This window comes from Anser cygnoides, chromosome Z, assembly GCF_040182565.1.
Source record: "Anser cygnoides isolate HZ-2024a breed goose chromosome Z, Taihu_goose_T2T_genome, whole genome shotgun sequence".
In the NCBI taxonomy this organism is placed as follows: Eukaryota; Metazoa; Chordata; class Aves; order Anseriformes; family Anatidae; genus Anser; species Anser cygnoides.
The window spans coordinates 70,001,706-70,023,922 of record NC_089912.1 but is presented as its reverse complement, the minus strand read 5'-3'; the positions used below and the strand labels follow the sequence as shown (position 1 = coordinate 70,023,922).

The 22,217-nt window shown below is 41.9% G+C and overlaps 1 protein-coding gene across 1 annotated transcript in view; it reads left to right on the top strand.

The window, feature by feature from the left end:
• The window catches only part of HCN1 (hyperpolarization activated cyclic nucleotide gated potassium channel 1), a 213,425-nt gene that overhangs the window by 177,421 nt on the left and 13,787 nt on the right, over window positions 1-22,217 (top strand). Inside the window, exon 6 of the mRNA XM_066988158.1 lies at window positions 8,867-9,107. Within this exon, the coding sequence (XP_066844259.1) occupies window positions 8,867-9,107 (241 nt within the window). The remainder of the gene's footprint in view (window positions 1-8,866; window positions 9,108-22,217) is intronic.

The window sequence follows — 22,217 nt, the reverse complement described above, 5'->3', positions numbered from 1 at the left end:
CACTGTTCTTCCTTCTTTCTCTTGTACACAGATACTCTTCCTTGCAATCAGGTGAATCAATCACTGTCCTGAGAATAGCAACATACTTTCCAGCACTTTACTGAAACAAAACACTTTTATGCCAGCAATTAAGTGAAATCTCATTGCATTTGGTGAATATAAGAAACACAGTTTATTCAGAAGAGCTACATGTAGCATTTGAGCCCCCCCCCCCGTTAATGATATAGTAGGGGGAAAAAAAAAAAAAGTAGCTGCCACACAGATCACATACAAGGTCAATTACAATTGATCAGTGTTAGCAAAGTGGCATCACTGTATGTTCAGTACAAAAATACAAGGATTAATATGGTTTCCAGAATCATCAGGTTACCAAATGGAAAAAGGGACTGGAAAAGCAACACTATAATAAGTATTAACTTGTAAGCAAGCAGACTAGGAAGAGTTTTGTAATTATTAACAACAACAAAACTTTCTCCTGTTTCTTAATCATTATTTTAGAAAGATTTGAGGTTTGCTTCATTCATTTGTACAAGAAATGTAATGAGTAATTTACACCACTCTTCCAAGTGGTAACCCAAGTTCCTGTTATAGAAAAATACAGATAGGATTTTATAAACTTCACATCTCTTGGAATTCTCTTTCTGTCACAATTTGACAATACATATGTTTAAATTTGTAGGCTCACTGACATAATAGGACAACTTAAATATTTAAAATGCCTTACTGAGCTAAGACTTTGGTCTTAAATGTCACCTGCCCAATATATTGGACATATTTTAGTAAATATTATAGTATTAGTGAGTATAACACACAAAGAGACATGAATGAGAATGAAGAGATTTGGTTATTCTTGGACAGAAAACTGAAATATTAATTGTTAAATACATTCGTAAATTTCAGTTTATTTATTCAATTAATAAAAGGGGACAGTCTCTATAGCAACTGCTGTTACTGTACAGCATTAATTTTATATTACCTTCTGTAATGAACTGGGGGTTGTTTTCGTCTAGAAGCACTCAGGAAATTTTTTCAGCAATTGTCACTCTTAGCACTACAAATGGGGAGGGAAAAAGCCTTCAAGAACTAGGAACTGGTCAACTGAATCAAACTTTATGTACTTATCTCAGTACTTATCAGGACTTTCCAGGCTTTTAAAGTTAGACCAGCTATCCCACAACTACAGATTACCTTAAAACATTGCTGTACCTCTGTTCTCCTTTTGATGCATTGCACCCAGCTGGAAACCAAAATTAAAAGGCATAGAACATTTCAGAACACTGAAGAAGATTACAGCTAAATTCACTTAAAAAGTAAGTCAGTTTAGGAATGAGTGGACTGTTTAGTGAATGAAAGGATAGAGAGAGAACATCTTTCTTCTTTCTTTCCTTCTTTCTTTTACTCATCTTTAATCTTTTCAATATAATAGAAGATCTAGAGAATAAAAGCATGAGATGCACAGAATTGGTCTCCCTTAAGTTCAATTAAATCAATTAACAAGCTGGGAAAAAAAGATGGATAACTTTCACCAAACTGACTTTATTGGGGGTATTGTTGAACCATATACTCTCAAAAGGATTATCATGTCTGCATTTGAATTTAATACAATAATAATTCTGAGGCATAAAAAATGCATACAAGGAGCTGAGAAAGAAAAACACAACAAAGCAACAAGGTAATGATAGAAAAGTATGCAGAAAGCCAACATCTAATCAAAGAAGCCAAGAAAGTATAATTGGTCAAACCTATATCCCCGTTGTTTGCAAATGCATAAAAAAGATTGCTTCCTCTTAGGAGACAGCAATACTAGCTACCATATGCACTTTTTAAGGCTGGCTTATCTTAAAATGAGGTGAACAGAGTCAGACAGGAAAAGAAAAAAAAAAAAAAAAAAGCACCTGCACCTGCTTCAACTCAGTCCTGGCAGATCCAAGCAGGGGATTTCTTTCAATGTTTGGCTGGAAAGCATATTTATTTCTCCCTTCTTTTGGCATGCCTAAAGCTCATCTTTCAGCTGGTTGAGAAAACAAACAAACAAACAAACAAAAAAAACTTGCATCTGCAAAACCTGTATACAGGTATGTTGGAGGGCTTGGGGATCTGAGGGGTTTGGAAATTGCAGGCTGTCCAGTGGTTTTCAAGGTAACCAAGATCATCTTGATTGTCTTTGCCCTGGAGATCAGATAGTTATTTTCGCTTATATGGAAGCCTCTGAGCAAAATTTATTTTTCAGGGAAGCCCTCTATATAAATAATTAACCACAATGTGTCAAAGCAATTTGAAAAATTTCAGGTATAACAGAAATAAAGAATGTTGCATCCTATTGTCACATGTAGATTTTCTGACATTTAACATGTGAGCTATGTGACTAATAATGTAGTCATTCCCTCAGTGGGGTACCAATTCTATTCAACCTTATTGCCTGCTGTCATAAAATGTGTGAGAATTTAATGTCTGTGAGATGCCTCCTTTCTGCCAAAGTTGAATATAATTGGCCAACAGGTTAAAAAAAATTACAGGTAATTATGAACACATACAGAATATGACTTCTTAAGACCCAGCTTACATATTTACAACATCCTAATATAGCCCCAAATTCCTAAGCATCATGCTTTTCCCATAGTTCTCCCTCAATCACTTGCTCAGTAATTTTCTTCATGTGAGAAAGAAAAAGTAGCTTTCTCAGTACGGTGACTTTTTCCTTTCCATGGTGGGGAAATTAGGACTGCTTTAGTTTCTTACTCCTTTAAAGCAGAGTATAAAAGAGAGATATTCAGAAGAAAAAATTACATTGTTAAAGCTGTACACTAGATTTTTACGATAATGTGTAAAACTGACCTGATGAAACTAAGCAATACCTCAGTGTAGCCATAGAAAGACTTCAGCGGCCTCCACATAGGAAAGACACAGTTTGTGGATGGAAACCAAAAAGCAAACAACCTTTCAGACATAAAACTTTTGACATAAAAGAACTTTATTTATTTATTTATTTTAGCAACAGCTTTTCCCAGTCAGTCTAACTAAAAGCACTGCCTCTATCTAAAAGTCTTTAGAAGTCTTCTCCTGGGAAAAAGTCCTAAAAATTCTACCTGATACCATCAGAGAAGTAGGCCACCATTGTGTCCCATTCACAACTAGGACATTTCCATAGCAGCCTCTCTAAATGTGACATCTCAAGATGTATTGGACCAATTGCACAGAAATATTGAACCCAAGAAAATGATAATATCTTATGACTTAATATGAGTTTCAAAAAATGTCCAGAAAGGCCAGGACAAGTAATAAGACTACTACAACATAAAGCAGCAGGAGCCAGTGCAATTACCTAAGCAATCTCTAGTATAAAGCAGACCATTGCACCTCGAATTTAGTTCTTTTGTAACAGAGACCAATACCTGAATGAGATCAACACTTGCTCCATGTGCGTCTGAAGCACTCTTCCCCTTTAACCACGTTAGCCACATAAAATGTTCTTAAACTTTTCCTAAAGTTTTCATTTGTTATTTTCTTGTCATGGAGAAAACATAAAAGAGAAAACAATTATTCTTTCTTCTAATAAAGATATATTGTGGAGTATAATCTGGTTCCAATCTGACTCCAAAGAAATAAATCAAAAATGTGTGAAAGATTTTTATGGCAGGTTTTTTTTTTTTTTAGTTACCTTTGTTTTAAAACACAGCACTGTTTCTCTTGATGCCTTCTGAATTACATAAGATGCTTTCATAATCTTTACTGCTTCTTTCTCTCCAAGATGATATTTGAAGTAATATACAAGAATCTGAAATTACAGCATGGCCTGTGATTAAGACTCACAGAAATGTATTTTACTTGTTCTGAATGATCTCATATTTAAATAAAAGAACACTTTACAGAAAAACAAAGCACTTAAAAATGACATATTTCTTTCTTCCTCAGTAATTTTCCACCTTCTAACATCTTAAATAAGGAAAGTTGGTACTTTAGCATAAACTTTCACAGAGAACTAATCAACAAAACGAATGCATTACTAGGATGTAACAGCTGAAATTACCACAGCAGGGTGGTTTTGTAGTTATGTTGGTACCTTCATTAGGCAACTCAGACTGAGCAGATAAGCTGTCTGTATGCATGGATATATACAGATATAGATTATATATCAAGAGAGAAATGTGTGCAGAAGATGGAGCCATAAGAGGAAATGAGTTTCCAAAGGTGAAAATCCTGCAACAAGGGGGTGTTTTGCTGTGTGTCCCAAGAAGAAATGAAATCATTTCCTATTAGGCTTGGTTGGCTCTTTTCAGAAGACCCATGTAGTCCTTAATTCTCCCCTCTGTCTATATCAAGTCATGAATCTATGAGGGTACATTACTTAACACTTTTCTTCTTTTTTCTGTATATCACAGAATTACAAAATGGTTAAGGTTGGAATGGACCTCTGGAGGTCATCTGGTCCAATCCCCCTGCTTAAACTGGGATACCTTGGGCAGGCTGCCCAGAAACCCATCCAGACGGCTTTTCAATATTTGCGGTATTCCACAACCTCTCTGGGCAACCTGTGCCAGGGCTCCTTCACCCACCCAGTGAAGAAGGGCTTCCTGATATTTATACAGATCCTTTTGAGGTTCCAGTTTGTGCCCATTTCTTCTTGTCCTGACACTGAGCACCACTGAAAAGAACATGGCTCCATCCTCTTTGCACCCTCTGTTCAGTCTGTTCAGATATTGATGAAATCCCCCTTGAGCCTATTCTCTACACTGAGCAGTCCCAACTCTCTCCTAATTGGAGAAATGCTCCAGTCCCTCAGTTACCTTGGTAGCCCTCCATTGGACTCTTTCCAGAGTGTCTAGCTCTATCTTGCACTGGGGAGTCCAGAAGTGGACACAATACTCCAGGTGTGACCTCACCAGTGCTCAGCAGATTGGAAGGGTCATCCCTCTTGACCTGCTGCTGATACTTTGCCTAATGCAGCCAAGAATACCGTTAACCTTCTTAGCAGCAAGGGCTCATTGTTGAGTTATATTCAACTTGGTGTCCACCTGGACCCCCCTTTTCAGCAGAGCCACTTTTCACCAAGGTGGTCCTCAGCATGTACTGGTGCCTTGAGCTTTTACATTGGGACAGTGTAAAAGGCCTTACTGAAGTCCAGGAAGACAATATCCACTCTTTCCCTCTCAGCCATCAGGCTGGTCACTTCATTGTAAAAGCTTGTCAGGTTGGTCAGGCATGACTTCACTTCTTTGAACCTATGTTGACTACTTCATATGATTTTCTTCTCCTTTATGTGCCTGGAAATGGTTTCCAGGATTAGCCGTTCCATTACCTTCCCAGAGACTGAGGTGAGGCTAAGAGTCCTGTAGTTCCCTGGGTCATTCTTCCTGACCTTTTTGGAGATACGAGTGACATTTGCTTTCCTCCAGTCTTCAGGCACTTCTCTCAGTTACCACAGTTGAGCAAAGATCAGAGCATGGCATCACAATCATATCTGCCAGCTCCCTCAGCACTCATGGGTGCATCCCATCAGGGCCAATGGACTTGTGAATGTCCAGTTTGCTTAAGTATTCCCTGACCTGATCCTCTTCCAGATACATCTTTGCTGGCCTTGCTTCTGGAACCTGGGATTCCTGAAGGCCAGTCTTGCTGTTAAAGACTGAGCCAAAGAATTCATTCAGTACCTCAGCCTTCCCACTGTCCCAGGTAACCAGGTCTCCTGTTTCCTTCAGGAGAGGGCCCCCATTTTCCCTAGTCTTCCTTTTGCCACCGAAGTACTTGTAGATGCCCTTCTCTCACTTTTTCAGGATTTTCAGTTTCTTTTTCAAAATCGACCTTCCAGACTCCTTTTTTCCCCCTTCTTCTAGATCCTTTGTGTTTCTTCCTTTTGTTTTATTCCTGTTCTCTCTTTCCTAGTACTGTTCCATCTAGTTCTGTTTCTTTCTTTCTGATAATGACCATAGTCAGACTTTTCACTCTCCCAGCCCCTTCTGTGCTTCACTACTCCCACCATCTTCTGTATCAAGTCAATTTTTGCTTTATTTAATAATTTCCTTTCTCTATCTCCCAAACATGCAAGACAGAGCTATTCTCTTTCAGAAACAGAAAACAAGTGGCAAGTCTACTGAAATGTCCCTGAGTAAAGCAAGAAAAGTAATAGTTATTTACAGCTTTCTAGAATCAGCCAAGACTGCAGTTTGGCAGTTTCATACACACCAGAGAATGTAGTCTGGGACTCCTCACGTGATGCCACCATACTGTGAGCACTGTGAGCAGAGAATAACTTAAACTTGCCAGGGAAGCAGTGACTGCAGCTTTACTGAGAAATGAGATTCCTTATTACCTACTTAGATGAAAAGAACAGGCTTTTCCTTATTCCTTGGAAAGACATTGTGCTTGGATCTTTTTTTTTTTTTTTTGATATTTATTATATAATACAGTATATACTTGAACGGGTGGTCTGGGATTACTCCTTATGACGTAATGACTCAGCAGGATTCACTGATATTGAATGCCAGTGACATCTGTCTGGTAGTTTACACCTTGCGGTGCTGTTACTTGATATTTTCAGATTCAAACAAACAACACCTTACATCTAATTTTCCAGGTGCTTTTACAAGCAGACTATTTTTTAAAATTACAAAATATTTTTTTTTTATCTCTGATTTTGATGTTTTTTGAGTAGATAGTGTCGTTTATGATTAGTCGTGGAGCCCATACGTGGTGCAGTGGTTCAAGTGTGTTAAAGCACTCGTAAGAAGGGGAGCTATGGCAAACAGAGAGACTAAAGAGAGAGGCAGTACAATGAAAAGTGAAAGGGGATTGTTGTTCTGTTTCCATTGCTCATAAATAATTCTCAGATCGAATGTTCTTAGTGGAATCACATCCCCACTGAATTCAGTTGGGGTTTAGTGATTGACTTCAAAGATGTGGCATCTTACTCTTCATTCACTCTATCTTAAACCCAGTAATTCTGAATTAAATCTGTATGAAATGTTAATTATATAATTTGTATATGTCCTTGACGCATTCCAGAAGAAAAAAAAAAGTATAAAAGGAATATTTAGTGTGTGTCTAAGTATAGAGATGTGATGCTATTGAAATGGAGGTTAAAGAGAATCACTGTACTGCTCCTTGTAGTGTTCTTTTTTTTTTCTTTCTCAGATTCTTCTATTTCTAATTTGCCATTATATAATGACACTTTCTCATGGGATTGTCAGAAGTCTATCCTAGGAATAGCATGAGGAAGTAACTTTTCCCGTTTTTTTTTGTTTGTTTGTTTGTTTTTTCCTGTTTTTTTCTTTTTGTTTTTCTTTTTTTTTTTTTTTTTAATGAAAAGTAAGATATTGCTGGAGATAACAACTTCATTTATTCCCAGTATCTGGTGAGAATTTTTGCTTCACAGTATTTTTCCAAGTTCCACTGGATTTATTCTGAAAGGATGTAATTTCTTTGGTAAATGTGGTTGTTTCTTTACTCTGAGTGATCTCAGAGATGCCCATGCCTCTTAACTGCCTCAGCAACCATTCAAAAGGAGATCCCCATCTCCTTCCCAGATGCAAGATGATTTGAAGAACCTGCTATGGTTTTGATTCTTATACTATGGAAAAAGCTGAACTTTTCCATCGTGTCTACAAGCAGGATATCAAAAGATCGGGGTGAGAGGAAATTTTGTCTGTACTTGGACAAGAATATCTGAGCTTTCTGCCCAGAGATCAGGCTTCCATGTGAGATGGAAGTATGAAGTAGCAGATGCTTAGAAGATTGAAAGAGCAACAAGAGTTGAGTCAAGGATGAGAGCACTGGCAGGTCTCCTTACATCAATCATGAAGGCTTTGCTTGGTGTTAAGAAATGCTAGGGGTTCTCCATTGACATACAATATTTAGCTTTCTAAAGCAGATAGGTGACTGCTGGTCGTGTGCTTATTTTATTTCTTATCTGTGCATTTGTGTATGGATAATTATACATGCTCTTCCTGTCATGTCTAGGTTGCTAATTCAGTAGTTGCCTGCCTAAGCCCTTCTTCACATGTGATACTGATTAGTCCCAGTTCAATACACTGTTTAAATCTGTATAACTGACCGTGTTCATTTTCCTAAGACAAATAAGGCTTGCAAAAAATAGCTTGAAATTTTATGAGGAATTATCTGGGTTTTGATTTAAAGCAAGTAGGACACATAGCTTTTTGATACATTCTCATGTAAAGTGCTCATTGTTGGCTGTGTGAATATAAGCATTCTTGGTGGGAAACAGCCCACCACAGGCGTGTAGTAGTCTTAGGGAAACAGTAGCACTTTCCACATTTAAAGGTTCTGTTGTATATGCATTTTTTTGAACAGTAGAAGTGTATGCCTCTGTGTTTATAAGATGAATTAAATTATAGGGAAGAAATTTTATTATTGATTTCAGCTACTTCTTCAGCTAACTGTAGTGTGCATCTATTACTACCAGTACAGTTCTTAAAATCAGAGATATTACTGGTGTAATATTGGCGAACACAGGGCTAAACGTTTGGTTGCATAACGTTATCACTTAATAAAGTTATTTCAGCAGCTAATTTTGTTGCCAGTCTTGTTGTGTAATTCCTATGTAAGTTTTATCTTTCTACCCTATCTTTTACCCTTTAAAAGTCAAGGAAGATATCATCAAAAAAATCACTTGAAGACAACATTTGTAATAAAGAGTAATACGAATTGGTACTGGACTATTGTTTCCATCACTTCACTAGGAATAGATGAAAATGTAATGAAAAGACTAAAAATTAGTTATAGTAAGAAAAACAGAAGTGTCCAATAAGACCATAAAAAAGTTTTTTAATGAAGAAAACAAAGTTTTTTCAATACCCATTATGATGTATATATTTGCTCATTGTTTTTATCATTATGTTTCCTTTCCATTTAGGAGATTGTCAACTTCAATTGTCGGAAGCTGGTTGCTACAATGCCCCTTTTTGCAAACGCAGACCCAAATTTTGTGACTGCCATGCTAAGCAAACTGCGATTTGAGGTGTTCCAACCTGGAGATTATATTATCCGAGAAGGGGCTGTAGGTAAAAAGATGTATTTCATTCAGCATGGTGTTGCTGGTGTCATCACCAAATCCAACAAGGAGCTGAAGTTGACAGATGGCTCTTACTTTGGAGGTGAGTAGGACAAAAATTAATGATAATATCGGAGTGAAAGTACTAGCATCAACCATATTTGATATCAGACATATAGAGACATCAGAATAAGTCTATTGAGTATCTTTTGCCTAGACAATTCCAGTTTCAGGGAAGTACACGCAAAGTATTCCTGAATAATACATTCATAGTCTGTTTACTGTTGCAAGGATAGCTACTGAAGATACAGAATGACCTTCCTGAATTTGAAGTGATTTTGAATGAAGAGCACTGTTATTTAATTGACAGTATGAAGATAAAAATGAAGATAATAATTTGCATAGTAATTTTCTAGATATTTAAAGGTAAAATAACAGGATTCATCTTCTTTAAAAGGGAATAGAAAATATTAGTCATAAATGTAAAGTATTTCTAAAAGGTAAAAATCACTGTAAAAACCAGAAAAATAGACAGTTGATAAATGATCATATTATTATGAGATTTTGCTGTCCTTCATGAATATTTCAGGCTGTTATTAGTGCTTTTTCACTGAATTTTAGCATGCAATATTGATTAGCCTTCCAGTATAAAATATGAGAAACTGGACTTCCTGTTTGACTAGATAGATGTCTAACAAATGCATATTAATAAAAAACAGACATGAATTTTAATCCAAGTTAAATTCATTTGGTAATCCTAATGAAAAATAGATATTCATTTAAATGAAGGCTTCTGAATATTTCTATTTGGATGAAAGCATATTTTTTAACATATACTAATCAATCAGTATGAAAATTTTGTTCCTTGTGGCTTTAAATTTTCTTTGTATAATAAAATAGGTGTCTGTTTCTTAGAGTAGAGAAAAGTCTGGTTTCCAGAAGCTGATTGAACATTTGTGCATACCACTGCTGCCCATGACCATTACAGTTAGTTGGTTATTGTATTAAATTTCTGATGAATCCCATGAATCATCTGGGAACTGAGTCAAAAACCTTTCAGAAAATGTTGAATTGAAAGCCTAATCAGTGGCATTTAGCTGGTATACAGAAGTGGAAAGCTTAGAAAAGTGATTTGGGCTCAGTGTTTGAATTGGGCTGTAGAATTACTTAACTAATCCCATTTTAGAATAATATGCTAAAGCAACTCCTACTGAGGGGGCCAGCAGGCTGTGTCACCCTGCAGTAGCCTTTGCAAGGTGATTTGTACCAGTATTTGTGGAAGCACTTCAGTAAAGCAGTTCTGTGCTTATCCCATGGGCTTAAACCATAGATGTCAAAGAGAGGAGATTAAGGAGAAAGAAAAGGTAAATGCTGAGTGAGGGTGAAGAAACAGAGCAACCTTGGTCTTGGTCTTCTCTATGCTTAGCAGTGCCCCAGTTTAGGAAAACGAGTTTGCAAGAGCCTGTGTGCTGAATCTGGCCATAATACTCCTCTGAACCAGCAGAGGATCAGAAGAGATTGCACATGGAAGTATTTTACATAACTGTCAGCCTGCTGTTGCAGTGCAAATGACTCTTTAGCTCATCCAGTTCATCCTCTACCCTTCTTAGCAGGAATACAGACAAAAAATAAGCTGTTTGCACTATCCAAACACCTCAAGAACTTATTACACTGCATACCAAAGCACAGCTAGGATGAGGCAAGGGGTAAAAAAATGGGGGCAAGTGAATCTGAACCCTAACAGCTGCTGGGACAAATGTGAAATAATAGCTGCTGCTGGATAGAATGAGGAGAGGAGAGGAGACTTGAGGAGAGGAGACTCGAGGAGAGGAGAGCAGAGGAGACTCGAGAAGAGGAGACTCGAGGAGAGGAGACGAGAGGAGAGGAGAGGAGACTCGAGGAGACTCGAGGAGACTCGAGGAGAGGAGACTCGAGGAGAGGAGAGCAGAGGAGACTCGAGAAGAGGAGACTCGAGGAGAGGAGACGAGAGGAGAGGAGACGAGAGGAGAGGAGAGGAGAGGAGAGGAGAGGAGAGGAGAGGAGAGGAGAGGAGAGGAGAGGAGAGGAGAGAGGAGAGGAGAGGAGAGGAGAGGAGAGGAGAGGAGAGGAGAGGAGAGGAGAGGAGAGGAGAGGAGAGGAGAGGAGAGGAGAGGAGAGGAGAGGAGAGGAGAGGAGAGGAGAGGAGAGGAGAGGAGAGGAGAGGAGAGGAGAGGAGAGGAGAGGAGAGGAGAGGAGAGGAGAGGAGAGGAGAGGAGAGGAGAGGAGAGGAGAGGAGAGGAGAGGAGAGGAGAGGAGAGGAGAGGAGAGGAGAGGAGAGGAGACTCGAGGAGAGGAGAGGAGACTCGAGGAGAGGAGAGGAGAGGAGACTCGAGGAGAGGAGACTTGAGGAGACTCGAGGACAGGAGACTCGAGGAGAAGAGACTCGAGGAGAGGAGACTCGAGGAGAGGAGACAGGAGAGGAGAGGAGAGGAGAGGAGAGGAGAGGAGAGGAGAGGAGAGGAGAGGAGAGGAGAGGAGAGGAGAGGAGAGGAGAGGAGAGGAGAGGAGAGGAGAGGAGAGGAGAGGAGAGGAGAGGAGAGGAGAGGAGAGGAGAGGAGAGGAGAGGAGAGGAGAGGAGAGGAGAGGAGAGGAGAGGAGAGGAGAGGAGAGGAGAGGAGAGGAGAGGAGAGGAGAGGAGAGGAGAGGAGAGGAGAGGAGAGGAGAGGAGAGGAGAGGAGAGGAGAGGAGAGGAGAGGAGAGGAGAGGAGAGGAGAGGAGAGGAGAGGAGAGGAGAGGAGAGGAGAGGAGAGGAGAGGAGAGGAGAGGAGAGGAGAGGAGAGGAGAGGAGAGGAGACTCGAGGAGAGGAGAGGAGACTCGAGGAGACTCGAGGAGAGGAGACTCGAGGAGACTCGAGGAGAGGAGACTCGAGGAGACTCGAGGAGACTCGAGGAGACTCGAGGAGAGGAGAGGAGAGGAGAGGAGACTCGAGGAGACTCGAGGAGAGGAGACTCGAGGAGACTCGAGGAGACTCGAGGAGACTCGAGGAGAGGAGAGGAGAGGAGAGGAGAGGAGAGGAGAGGAGAGGAGAGGAGAGGAGAGGAGAGGAGAGGAGAGGAGAGGAGAGGAGAGGAGAGGAGAGGAGAGGAGAGGAGAGGAGAGGAGAGGAGAGGAGAGGAGAGGAGAGGAGAGGAGAGGAGAGGAGAGGAGAGGAGAGGAGAGGAGAGGAGAGGAGAGGAGAGGAGAGGAGAGGAGAGGAGAGGAGAGGAGAGGGAAAGGGAATAAGGACCTGGGAAAGGTCTCATTTGTGATCACTTATTTTCATCCCACCTATCTACTCCAATTAATGTGAAAGTAATGTCTGGTACTATTCCTATCCCTTGTATTTGTATCCCTGTACCCTTCCCACCACCACACTTCTGATGGAATATATTAAACATGCATAAGGGAATAAGTGCCGAGGCGACCGGCTCCGGGGCAGACGCGTGCTGCAGCGGAGCGTGGGATCGGGACAGGCAGGGCTAGTTTTCGGGCATCGAGCCTACGTGAGGGAGCCGCCAGGCACCGGCAGCCCTCGTGAGGGAGGCTGACGAGGCGTAGGCGGAGCCAGCAGCGTCAGCGACAGCTCCTCCCCCCGGCCGTTCAAAGGCAGCCCTTAGGGAGCGCGAGCGACCAGGAGCGCGGCGAACAGGGCCGGCAAACAGGGAGTGACGCGGCAGTTAGCGAGGCAGTGAGCGCGGGCAGGAAGGGCGGACGCTCACACCCGCCCATAGGGACAACTCCTCCAACGGCACTCTCCCGTCAGCTGGGCTGCAATGGTCTCCACCAGGCACGGTGCTTTCTCTAGGAAGTCAGTACACACCCAGACCGACTGCCCGCCCAAACATGCGGCAGTTCAGGTCTCCGGATGCGGGGAGTGTCTGAGCCTCTTGCTGCCATCGGCGGGAGGCAGAGAGACTGCTTGCGTGAGGTGCGAGCAGGTGGACGACCTGGTCCGCATGGTGGCGGAGCTCAAGGAGGAGGTGCAGAGGTTGAGGGATATCAGGGAGTGCGAGCGGGAGATAGACTGGTGGAGCGACTCCCTGCAGGACCGGAGGGAGAGGGACCAGGGTGAGACGCTCCAAAGAGGGGTGGACCCCCTGCCCTGTCGCCATCGGGCAGAGGGAGGGGACCTGCGAGTTGAGGAGGAATGGAGACAGGTCCCTGCTCGACCTCGCAGGAGATGCCCTCCCCTTCCGGTGCCGCCTTCCCAGGTGCCCTTGAACAATAGGTTTGAGGCCCTGGAGCTAGAGAGACCGGTGGGTGAGGATGAGGTAGGAAGCCTACCCAGGAGGATGCCTGAGGTGAGGAAGTTGACTCCACGCCTCAGGACTGCCTCCACCAAGAAAGAAAGAAGGGTGATTGTTGTGGGCGACTCCCTCCTCAGGGGAACGGAGGGCCCTATTTGTCGGCCTGACCCCACACATAGGGAAGTCTGCTGCCTCCCTGGGGCCAGGGTCAGAGACATTACCAGGAAGCTTCCAAACCTGGTTCGCCCCTCTGACTATTACCCGCTTTTGATAGTCCAGGCTGGCAGTGACGATGTTGAAAAGAGAAGCCTCAAGGCTATCAAACAGGACTATAGGGGGCTGGGACGATTGGTGGAGGGAGCGGGAGTGCAGGTGGTGTTTTCGTCCATCCCTACGGGGGAAGGGAGAGGCACGGAGAGGACATGGAAAGCTCGTGTGGTTAATAGGTGGCTCAGAGGCTGGTGCCAGCACAGAAATTTTGGTTTTTTTCACCATGGGGAGTTTTACTCGGCACCCGGCCTGATGGCCCCAGACGGGTCCCTATCTCCAAGGGGAAAACGGATCCTAGGCCAGGAGCTGGCGGGACTCATAGAGAGCGCTTTAAACTAGGTAAGAAGGGGGACGGGGCTCAAACAAGGCTTGTTGGAGCTGTGCCGGGGGAAACAATGGCTAGGCCGGGGAAGAAGGCGATGGCCCAGCTGAAGTGCATCTACACTAATGCATGCAGCATGGGTAACAAACAGGAGGAGCTGGAAGCCATCGTGCAGCAGGCAGGCTACGACTTGGTTGCCATCACGGAGACGTGGTGGGACCGCTCCCACGACTGGAGTGCTGCAATGCCTGGCTATCGGCTCTTCAGGAGGGACAGGCAGCACAGAGGGGGTGGTGGCGTGGCTCTCTACATTAGAGAATCTTTTGATGTTGATGTTGTGGAACTCCAGGCTGGGAATGATAAGGTTGAATCCCTGTGGGTTAGGATCCGCGGGAAGGCCGGCAAGGCTAACTTCCTGGTCGGGGTCTGTTATAGACTGCCGAACCAGGATGAGGAGACGGATGAGGAGTTTTATAGGCAACTGACAGAAGTTGCAAAATCGTCGGCGCTTGTCCTCGTGGGGGACTTCAACTTCCCGGACATATCCTGGAAACACAACACGGCACAGAGAAAGCAGTCTAGGAGGTTTCTGGAGAGCGTGGGAGATAGCTTCCTGACGCAGCTGGTCAGCGAACCTACCAGGGGTGGTGCCCCGCTAGACCTTCTCTTCACAAACAGAGAAGGACTGGTGGGAGATGTGGTGGTCAGAAACTGTCTTGGGCAGAGTGACCATGAAATGGTAGAGTTCTCTATTCTTGGCGAGGCCAGGAAGGGGACCAGTAAAACTGCTGTATTGGACTTCTGGAGGGCTGACTTTGAGCTGCTCAGGACGCTGGTTGGCCGAGTCCCTTGGGAGGCGGTTCTGAAGGGCAGAGGAGTCCAGGAAGGCTGGGCGCTCCTCAAGAAGGAAATCGTGATGGCACAGGAGCGGTCCGTCCCCATGTGTCCAAAGACGAGCCGGCGTGGAAGAAGACCGGCCTGGCTCAACAGAGAGTTGCGGCTTGTGCTTAGCAGAAAAAAGAGGGTTTATAATCTTTGGAAAAAAGGGCGGGCCACTGAGGAGGACTACAAGGATGTAGCGAGGCTGTGCAGGGAGAAAATTAGAAAGTCCAAAGCTCATCTGGAGCTCAACCTGGCTACTGCCGTTAAAGACAACAAAAAATCCTTTTACAAATATATCAACGCGAAACGGAGGACTAAGGAGAATCTCCATCCTTTACTGGATGCGAGGGGAAACCTAGTTACTAAGGATGAGGAAAAGGCTGAGGTGCTTAATGCCGCCTTTGCCTCAGTCTTTAGTGGCAATACCGGTTGTTCTCTGGATACCCAGTGCCTTGAGCTGGTGGAAGGGGATGGGGAGCAGGATGTGGCCTTCGCTATCCATGAGGAAATGGTTGGTGACCTGCTACGGAGCTTGGATGTGCGCAAGTCGATGGGGCCGGATGGGATGCACCCGAGGGTACTGAGCGAACTGGCGGAGGAGCTGGCCGAGCCGCTTACCATCATTTATCGGAAGTCCTGGCTATCGGGGGAGGTCCCAGTTGACTGGCGGCTAGCCAATGTGACGCCCATCTATAAGAAGGGCCGCAGGGCAGACCCGGGGAACTATAGGCCTGTCAGTTTGACCTCAGTGCCAGGAAAGCTCATGGAGCAGATTATCTTGAGGGTCATCACGCAGCACTTGCAGGGCAAGCAGGCGATCAGGCCCAGTCAGCACGGGTTTATGAAAGGCAGGTCCTGCTTGACGAACCTGATCTCCTTCTATGACCAAGTGACGCGCTTGGTGGATGAGGGAAAGGCTGTGGATGTGGTTTACCTTGACCTCAGTAAGGCTTTTGACACAGTTCCCCACAACATTCTCCTCAAGAAACTGGCTGCTCGGGGCTTGGACTGGCGTACGCTTCGCTGGGTTAGAAACTGGCTGGATAGCCGGGCCCAGAGAGTTGTGGTGAATGGAGTCAAATCTGGTTGGAGGCTGGTCACTAGTGGTGTCCCCCAGGGCTCGGTACTGGGGCCGGTCCTCTTTAATATCTTTATCGATGATCTGGATGAGGGCGTCCAGTGCACCCTCAGTAAGTTTGCAGATGACACCAAGCTAAGTGCGTGTGTCGATCTGCTCGAGGGCAGGAAGGCTCTGCAGGAGGATCTGGATAGGCTGGAGCGATGGGCTGAGGTCAACTGTATGAAGTTCAACAAGGCCAAGTGCCGGGTCCTGCACCTGGGGCGCAACAACCCCAAGCAGAGCTACAGGCTGGGAGATGAGTGGCTGGAAAGCTGCCTGGCCGAGAGGGACCTGGGAGTATTGGTTGATAGTCGGCTGAATATGAGCCAGCAGCGTGCCCAGGTGGCCAAGAAGGCCAACAGCATCCTGGCCTGCATAAGAAGCAGTGTGGCCAGCAGGTCTAGGGAAGTGATTGTGCCCCTGTACTCAGCTCTGGTGAGGCCGCACCTCGAGTACTGTGTTCAGTTTTGGGCCCCTCGCTACAGGAAAGGACATGGACGTGCTCGAGCGAGTCCAGAGAAGGGCGACCAAGCTGGTGAGGGGTCTGGAGAACAAGTCTTACGAGGAGCGGCTGAGGGAGCTGGGCTTGTTCAGCCTGGAGAAGAGGAGGCTCAGGGGCGACCTTATCGCTCTCTACAGGTACCTTAAAGGAGGCTGTAAAGAGGTGGGGGTTGGTCTGTTCTCCTATGTGCCTGGTGACAGGACGAGGGGGAATGGGCGAAAGTTGCGACAGGGGAGTTTTAGGTTGGATGTTAGGAAGTACTTCTTTACCGAAAAGGTTATTAAGCATTGGAATGGGCTGCCCAGGGAGGTGGTGGAGTCACCATCCCTGGAGGTCTTTAAAAGACGTTTAGATGTAGAGCTTAGCGATATGGTTTAGTGGAGTACTTAGTGTTAGGTCGGAGGTTGGACTCGATGATCTTGAGGTCTCTTCCAACCTCGAAATCTGTGATACTGTGATACTGTGAAGTGAGAAATACTCACCCATCTGCACTGTCAGTTATGCAGTCAACCAGTCAACTTACCAACAAACAAACAAACAAACAACAACAAAATGTTGTCACATTCCTGGAATAACAAAGTAGATAGTAAATATATTCAGAAAAAAGGTGTGGTTTTAGGTTGACTTTGTTCTTTCATACCTTTCAGTAAAGACCACGGAGGGAATGTTTTAAAGAAACTGCCATAAATTATTTCTTGAACAGATGTAGATGAGTGGAAAGACTGCTTCATAAAGATTCAGGACAATCAATTCTATTTGTCTTTTCCTAGCATTTAATAAAAATAGTAATTTTATTTCTTGACTGTCCTTAGAATTCCTGAGCTCACATGGTACATTTGTGTATGTTTTTAGAGAAGGGAAAGGAATATGACAACGAGGAATGCGTTAAAGTAATTTGCATATATTGCTCAGTTATATGATCATTTCTATGCCAGTGAAATGAGGTAAGCTGTGATTATGAGTGCAGAATTTCAGGGGCTTTAGTACTGCTTTTTTACCTGGTTTAATGGAATTCTCCATGACCATATACTGTTATTCTAAATAGACATAGTCATTATTCCTAAATATCTGTGGATTTCAATGTCTTCCAGTGCTTTTTTCCTGTTTGTTAAAATAACTTTCTATTCCCCATTATTAGAGATAGGATTGCTGCTTCTTTCAGCAAAGTAGTAAATATGTCTTTTCTCTTTCTAAATAAAAGAGAATGGAACTTCTCCCACTGAGACTGACACAGTTTTCGTATAAGGGGAAACAAGGTTGTCCTCAATGGAAATTATAGTTGTCTCCTTCTAGCTGCTTATAGAGAATGGGAAGTGACAGTAAGACATGAATGAAAATGGTCAGGAGAGAGTGGATGATCAGAAGGAGGTGAGCTATGTTAACAAATAGGATGAAAACATGGTGGAGGTCAGAAGAATCTGGGGAGCCAGACAGTGGTCAATAGAGAAGACTGTGTGGGTAGGAGTCAGGTAGAAAGGGGTGTAAAGAAATGCAAAGAATATTCTAAGTATTCTAAGTAAATGCAAAGAATATTCTAAGTATTCTAAGAATACTTAGAAAGTATGAGTTCATGGAAACATCATGGCCATGAGATTGGTAGGTAAGGGGCATGATGATGTTTGAACAAGACTGAAGCATTTTTCAGAAGCTGGACAGAAAGCAGGAAGGTATTCACACCTATCCCTTTTGAACAGCAAGTAGGGAAGCCTGACTGCATATGTGTTTGCAACTAAATTCAATTTGAGATGAACACATTTGCATTCAGTCTTCCTGGAATGGAGAATAATAGTCAGGAGGCAGTTGAAAAAGGCAAGCGATATTATTTTGAAGATGTTGTAATTGCTACATTTTTTTTAACTTTTTTTTTAAACTTTTTTTTTTTTGAGGGGGGGGAGGGGGAAGGAGGGATGCATCTAGTCCATGGTTTTGAATATCTACAAGGAAAGGAATGAGAAACCTCCCTAACTTTTTTTTTTTTTTGTCTCAGTATGTATTTGTGTTTCTCTCTTATTTAACACCTCAATATTTCAACCCTACTTATGATATAATCCCTGTAGTAAATGGTATGGAGGAAATTGCTGGTTTCAGACCTACTGAACCTTTTACTCTGTGTATTAGATGATTGTATTAGAATTTGCTCAAAGACCTTTTCGTGCTAGGAGGAGTTATGGGACAGATTGTGCATTTCTTCCTCACTAGACACATGAAGGTGCTAAGAAGTAAAGATATTTAAATGTTTACAGATGAGGTACAAGAACATGAGTCATTTACTTATGGAGAAGTATAGTTCATCATTTACTGAGGCTTTACAGAGCAGAAATATTATTTTAATGTATCTAATGAGCCAATACTAGTCTAATTTACATTAAAACAATGTATGTTGGTATGAACTGGTGTAATAGCCCTGGTACAAGTGAATTCTGATTTTTGCTGGAGTAAATGATATCACAGCCACTCCATGTGATCATCAGTCCATGTTGATGATTTATAAAGGTCTCATGATTAATAACAACAAACCTGCAGGAGTATGGTAAACTAAATGGAAGTTTGTTACAGTACAAGAGCTACTTTCCAACAGTTGACTTCCTTCTTCTTGGTTGGTTCTGCATGTGAATCTTAGGGCTTTTTTAGCTGTCACAATAAGATCTGTCTCTGACAGATCTCCTTACCTCCTGGAAGAGAAAAAATAAAAATATAAATAAATAAATAAATAAGTAAAAACTTTTTCTCCCTGGTATCTTGAGACCCTTTACTTCTCTGCATATCCCTAGCCCCAGCCATGGAGTCTGCTGGTGTTCACTGACAGTCTGGTATGGACTGCAGGCTTCTGTGTGGGAAGCAAAGACAAAAAGGAACATTTTGCCATTTTATAATTCAGAATATTCCCCCTCCAAACATAAAGGTTAAAGTTGTCCCACAGCTACTGCAAAGCATGTTGATGAGCAGGAATTTCAAGATGTCCCATTCCCCTCCAGATGCCCACCCCAATGCAATCAGAGCAGATACTCTGGGCATGCAGTCCTGATCCACCTAAGCATGTGCTGAACCTCATTTTGCTTAAATGGTGTCTTAGATTGGGACTGACATGCCTACAAAGAGTGAAAAATATGAATAAATCCAACACTACCCAACTACTGATACTCAGCAGAACTATCTGAAAGAGGATTTCTGTGAACACGTTCAGAACTCTGCTGTTACTTTATTTGCTTGCTTGCTGGTGGATAAAGAACTGATTACTAACAGTGGTCACATCCCGCTCTTGCTGAAGTCACTGGCAACATTCTGCTCAACCTCAAAGGACAAAAGATAAGACTTGTGTTCCTGCTATCTTTTCTTTCCTCCATTTGTTTTTCCACCTGTGTTTATACAGGCTTTCCTTCATTCAGCAACCCAGATGTATGCTCCAGGAAACTATAAACCCGTTTTTCTGTTTTTAACAGATACTGTGTTAAAGCTTAAGGAATGTTGATATTGCTAGGAGAATCCAAACTGAGTCTGTAGGATGTGTAGGTATATATTTATGAATTATGTTAGTTTGGGCGTCCCCATGGAGGTTTTCACTGTGTTTGCAGTTGGAAGGAGTTTCCTAATTCCAGTAGGCAGGTGTGCAATAATTCATGCTACCCAATTTGGGATGTGTCTGTTCTGTTGTGGTTCCCTCTCCACGCCGTTTTTTCTGTTTTGCTTTATTTTGTTTTATCCATCATTGAGGATCCCAGTGGTATTATACCACTTAGAGTAATCAATAAGTCAATTTGTAGACTAGAACTCATATTGCTTTAAAAGATTTTTCTTTTCTATGAGCTTCCAGATATGTTGAACATGATGAAATACACAAGATTTTCTAAAACTACATTTATGATACATGTTGATTTATTATACCTGATACATGTATGAGAGTTGTTGTGTGTGAATTTCAATATATAATGATCTACCTCTTGCAATGTAATAAGAGACAAATACATGTTTTATTTTATTTATTCAATGTCAGATATAAATAACTGCCAGCAGTAATTTTAGCAAAATTACATATAAAGCAGATTTTCATCCTTATCTCCACAGAATTTGGAGATATCTTCAGGCATTGTTTCTTTTTTTTTTTTTTCCATTTTTTTTTCAGTTCTATAACACTCATACGTCCATGTAGTTTATGGTATACTTTATATTTTTAAAATATTGTATTTCGCTTCAGTTGTTTAATACTGTTTTAACAGTTATCCTTCCACAGTTTAAATTGTTATCAATAGTATCTTGCATTTGCTTCAGCTACCAGAATTCCAATTAGACAGAACTACTTTGACCTACCTTTTATTTGTGGACCTTTTCCCCATTTCAGAACAGCAACTGTCAGTATACTTTAGACCAGTGCAGTGGAAAATAATACCATGGGAAATGATGAGTCACTTTAGATTATATTTTGTCACTTTCTTTCTGGGTACACTCTAGGTACCTCCTTTTGATAGGCTACTTTGGATTTGCAGAATAATATTAATTATGAATAGAGAAAATGTTGTTAAAGTGCCTGACTGCTCACTGCTTTGTATCTTCTATTTTATAACTGGACAATATGATATGATACAGTTTTACATTTTGCAAAAATACTGCATATGGCTACTCATTATTCAAGGTAATGGTGAATTTAGTCCTAGTATGCATATGCCAATCTAGCACTGCACCAAAATACATAATGAATTATAAGTAGCCTCCCTGAGGTACAATTATTCATATTCTTAATGGCAAGTACACAATTAAATGCTTGAAGGGAGTCCAGATCTCCATACCAACTCATTCATAAAACACTTTTCAGGTGAACAATATAGACCATTTTTCTAACAGCACTGCTTGCAAGAGGCCATAAAAATGAAATGTCCTTTTTGGCACAGACTAGTCTGTCATTTTGAGGATGTTTTCCTCATGGTATAACATAACTCCTTGTGCTACATTATGTTGTTCTTTTGACGCTGCATTTTATGTAGAAAATGCTATGCAGATAAAAGAGCTTCTCTCTATTTGGACAGAATGTTATTTTTAAGTGTATGGGACTTTTTAAGGAAGTTAGAAAGAAAATGAATTACTCTGCAACCCTGTAAGGTAGAATCGTATTTGGTTTTAGGATTTTCATTAACTATCAGTAACTAGGATGTATATTTAACAATATCGTTAATAATAATGCTAATAATAATCCCCACTATCTAAACAATAGTCTTGAACCTAAATGATAGTTCTAATTCTTCAAATTCATTAATATAGTGTAACTAATTTTTAATTTTTTAATCATTCTATTATTCTATTTTTTTCTGATTTCAATCATTCTATAATTCTATGATAATTTTTAATTTAGTCCTTATAAGCAAGAGAACTAGCATACCCAAAACGTCACATCAGCATGCCTTGCAAATCTGAGGTGACAAACAGATAAACCAGATGATAATTTTGCAAGTACTTCACAGTAGAATTTAACTCAAATATTTGAGTGTAGGTTAAATATTTAATCTAAATATTTAATTCAGAACTGATAGACTCTGATCATTTATTTAATAATTTAATAGGAGGAGAAAAAAAAAAAAGAAGTACAATATTTTTACATTCCACTTAAGTTCAATTTGAACTGCTTAATTTGCAACTTTTATTTTTTGCTCAAGATGGCAAGAGCATAACACTGAATACAAAAGGATTTATTTATTTATTTATTTATTATTTATTTTAAGAGGGAGCAGGCCTCCATCCAAACAAGAATCATTTCTGGACTTTGACCTAGCCAGTATGAAAACTGAATTTGGACTTAGGCACATTATCTTGATATTGTTGTTTTATTTGTTTTCAAATTGGAAATAAAATGAATATCAGCCAA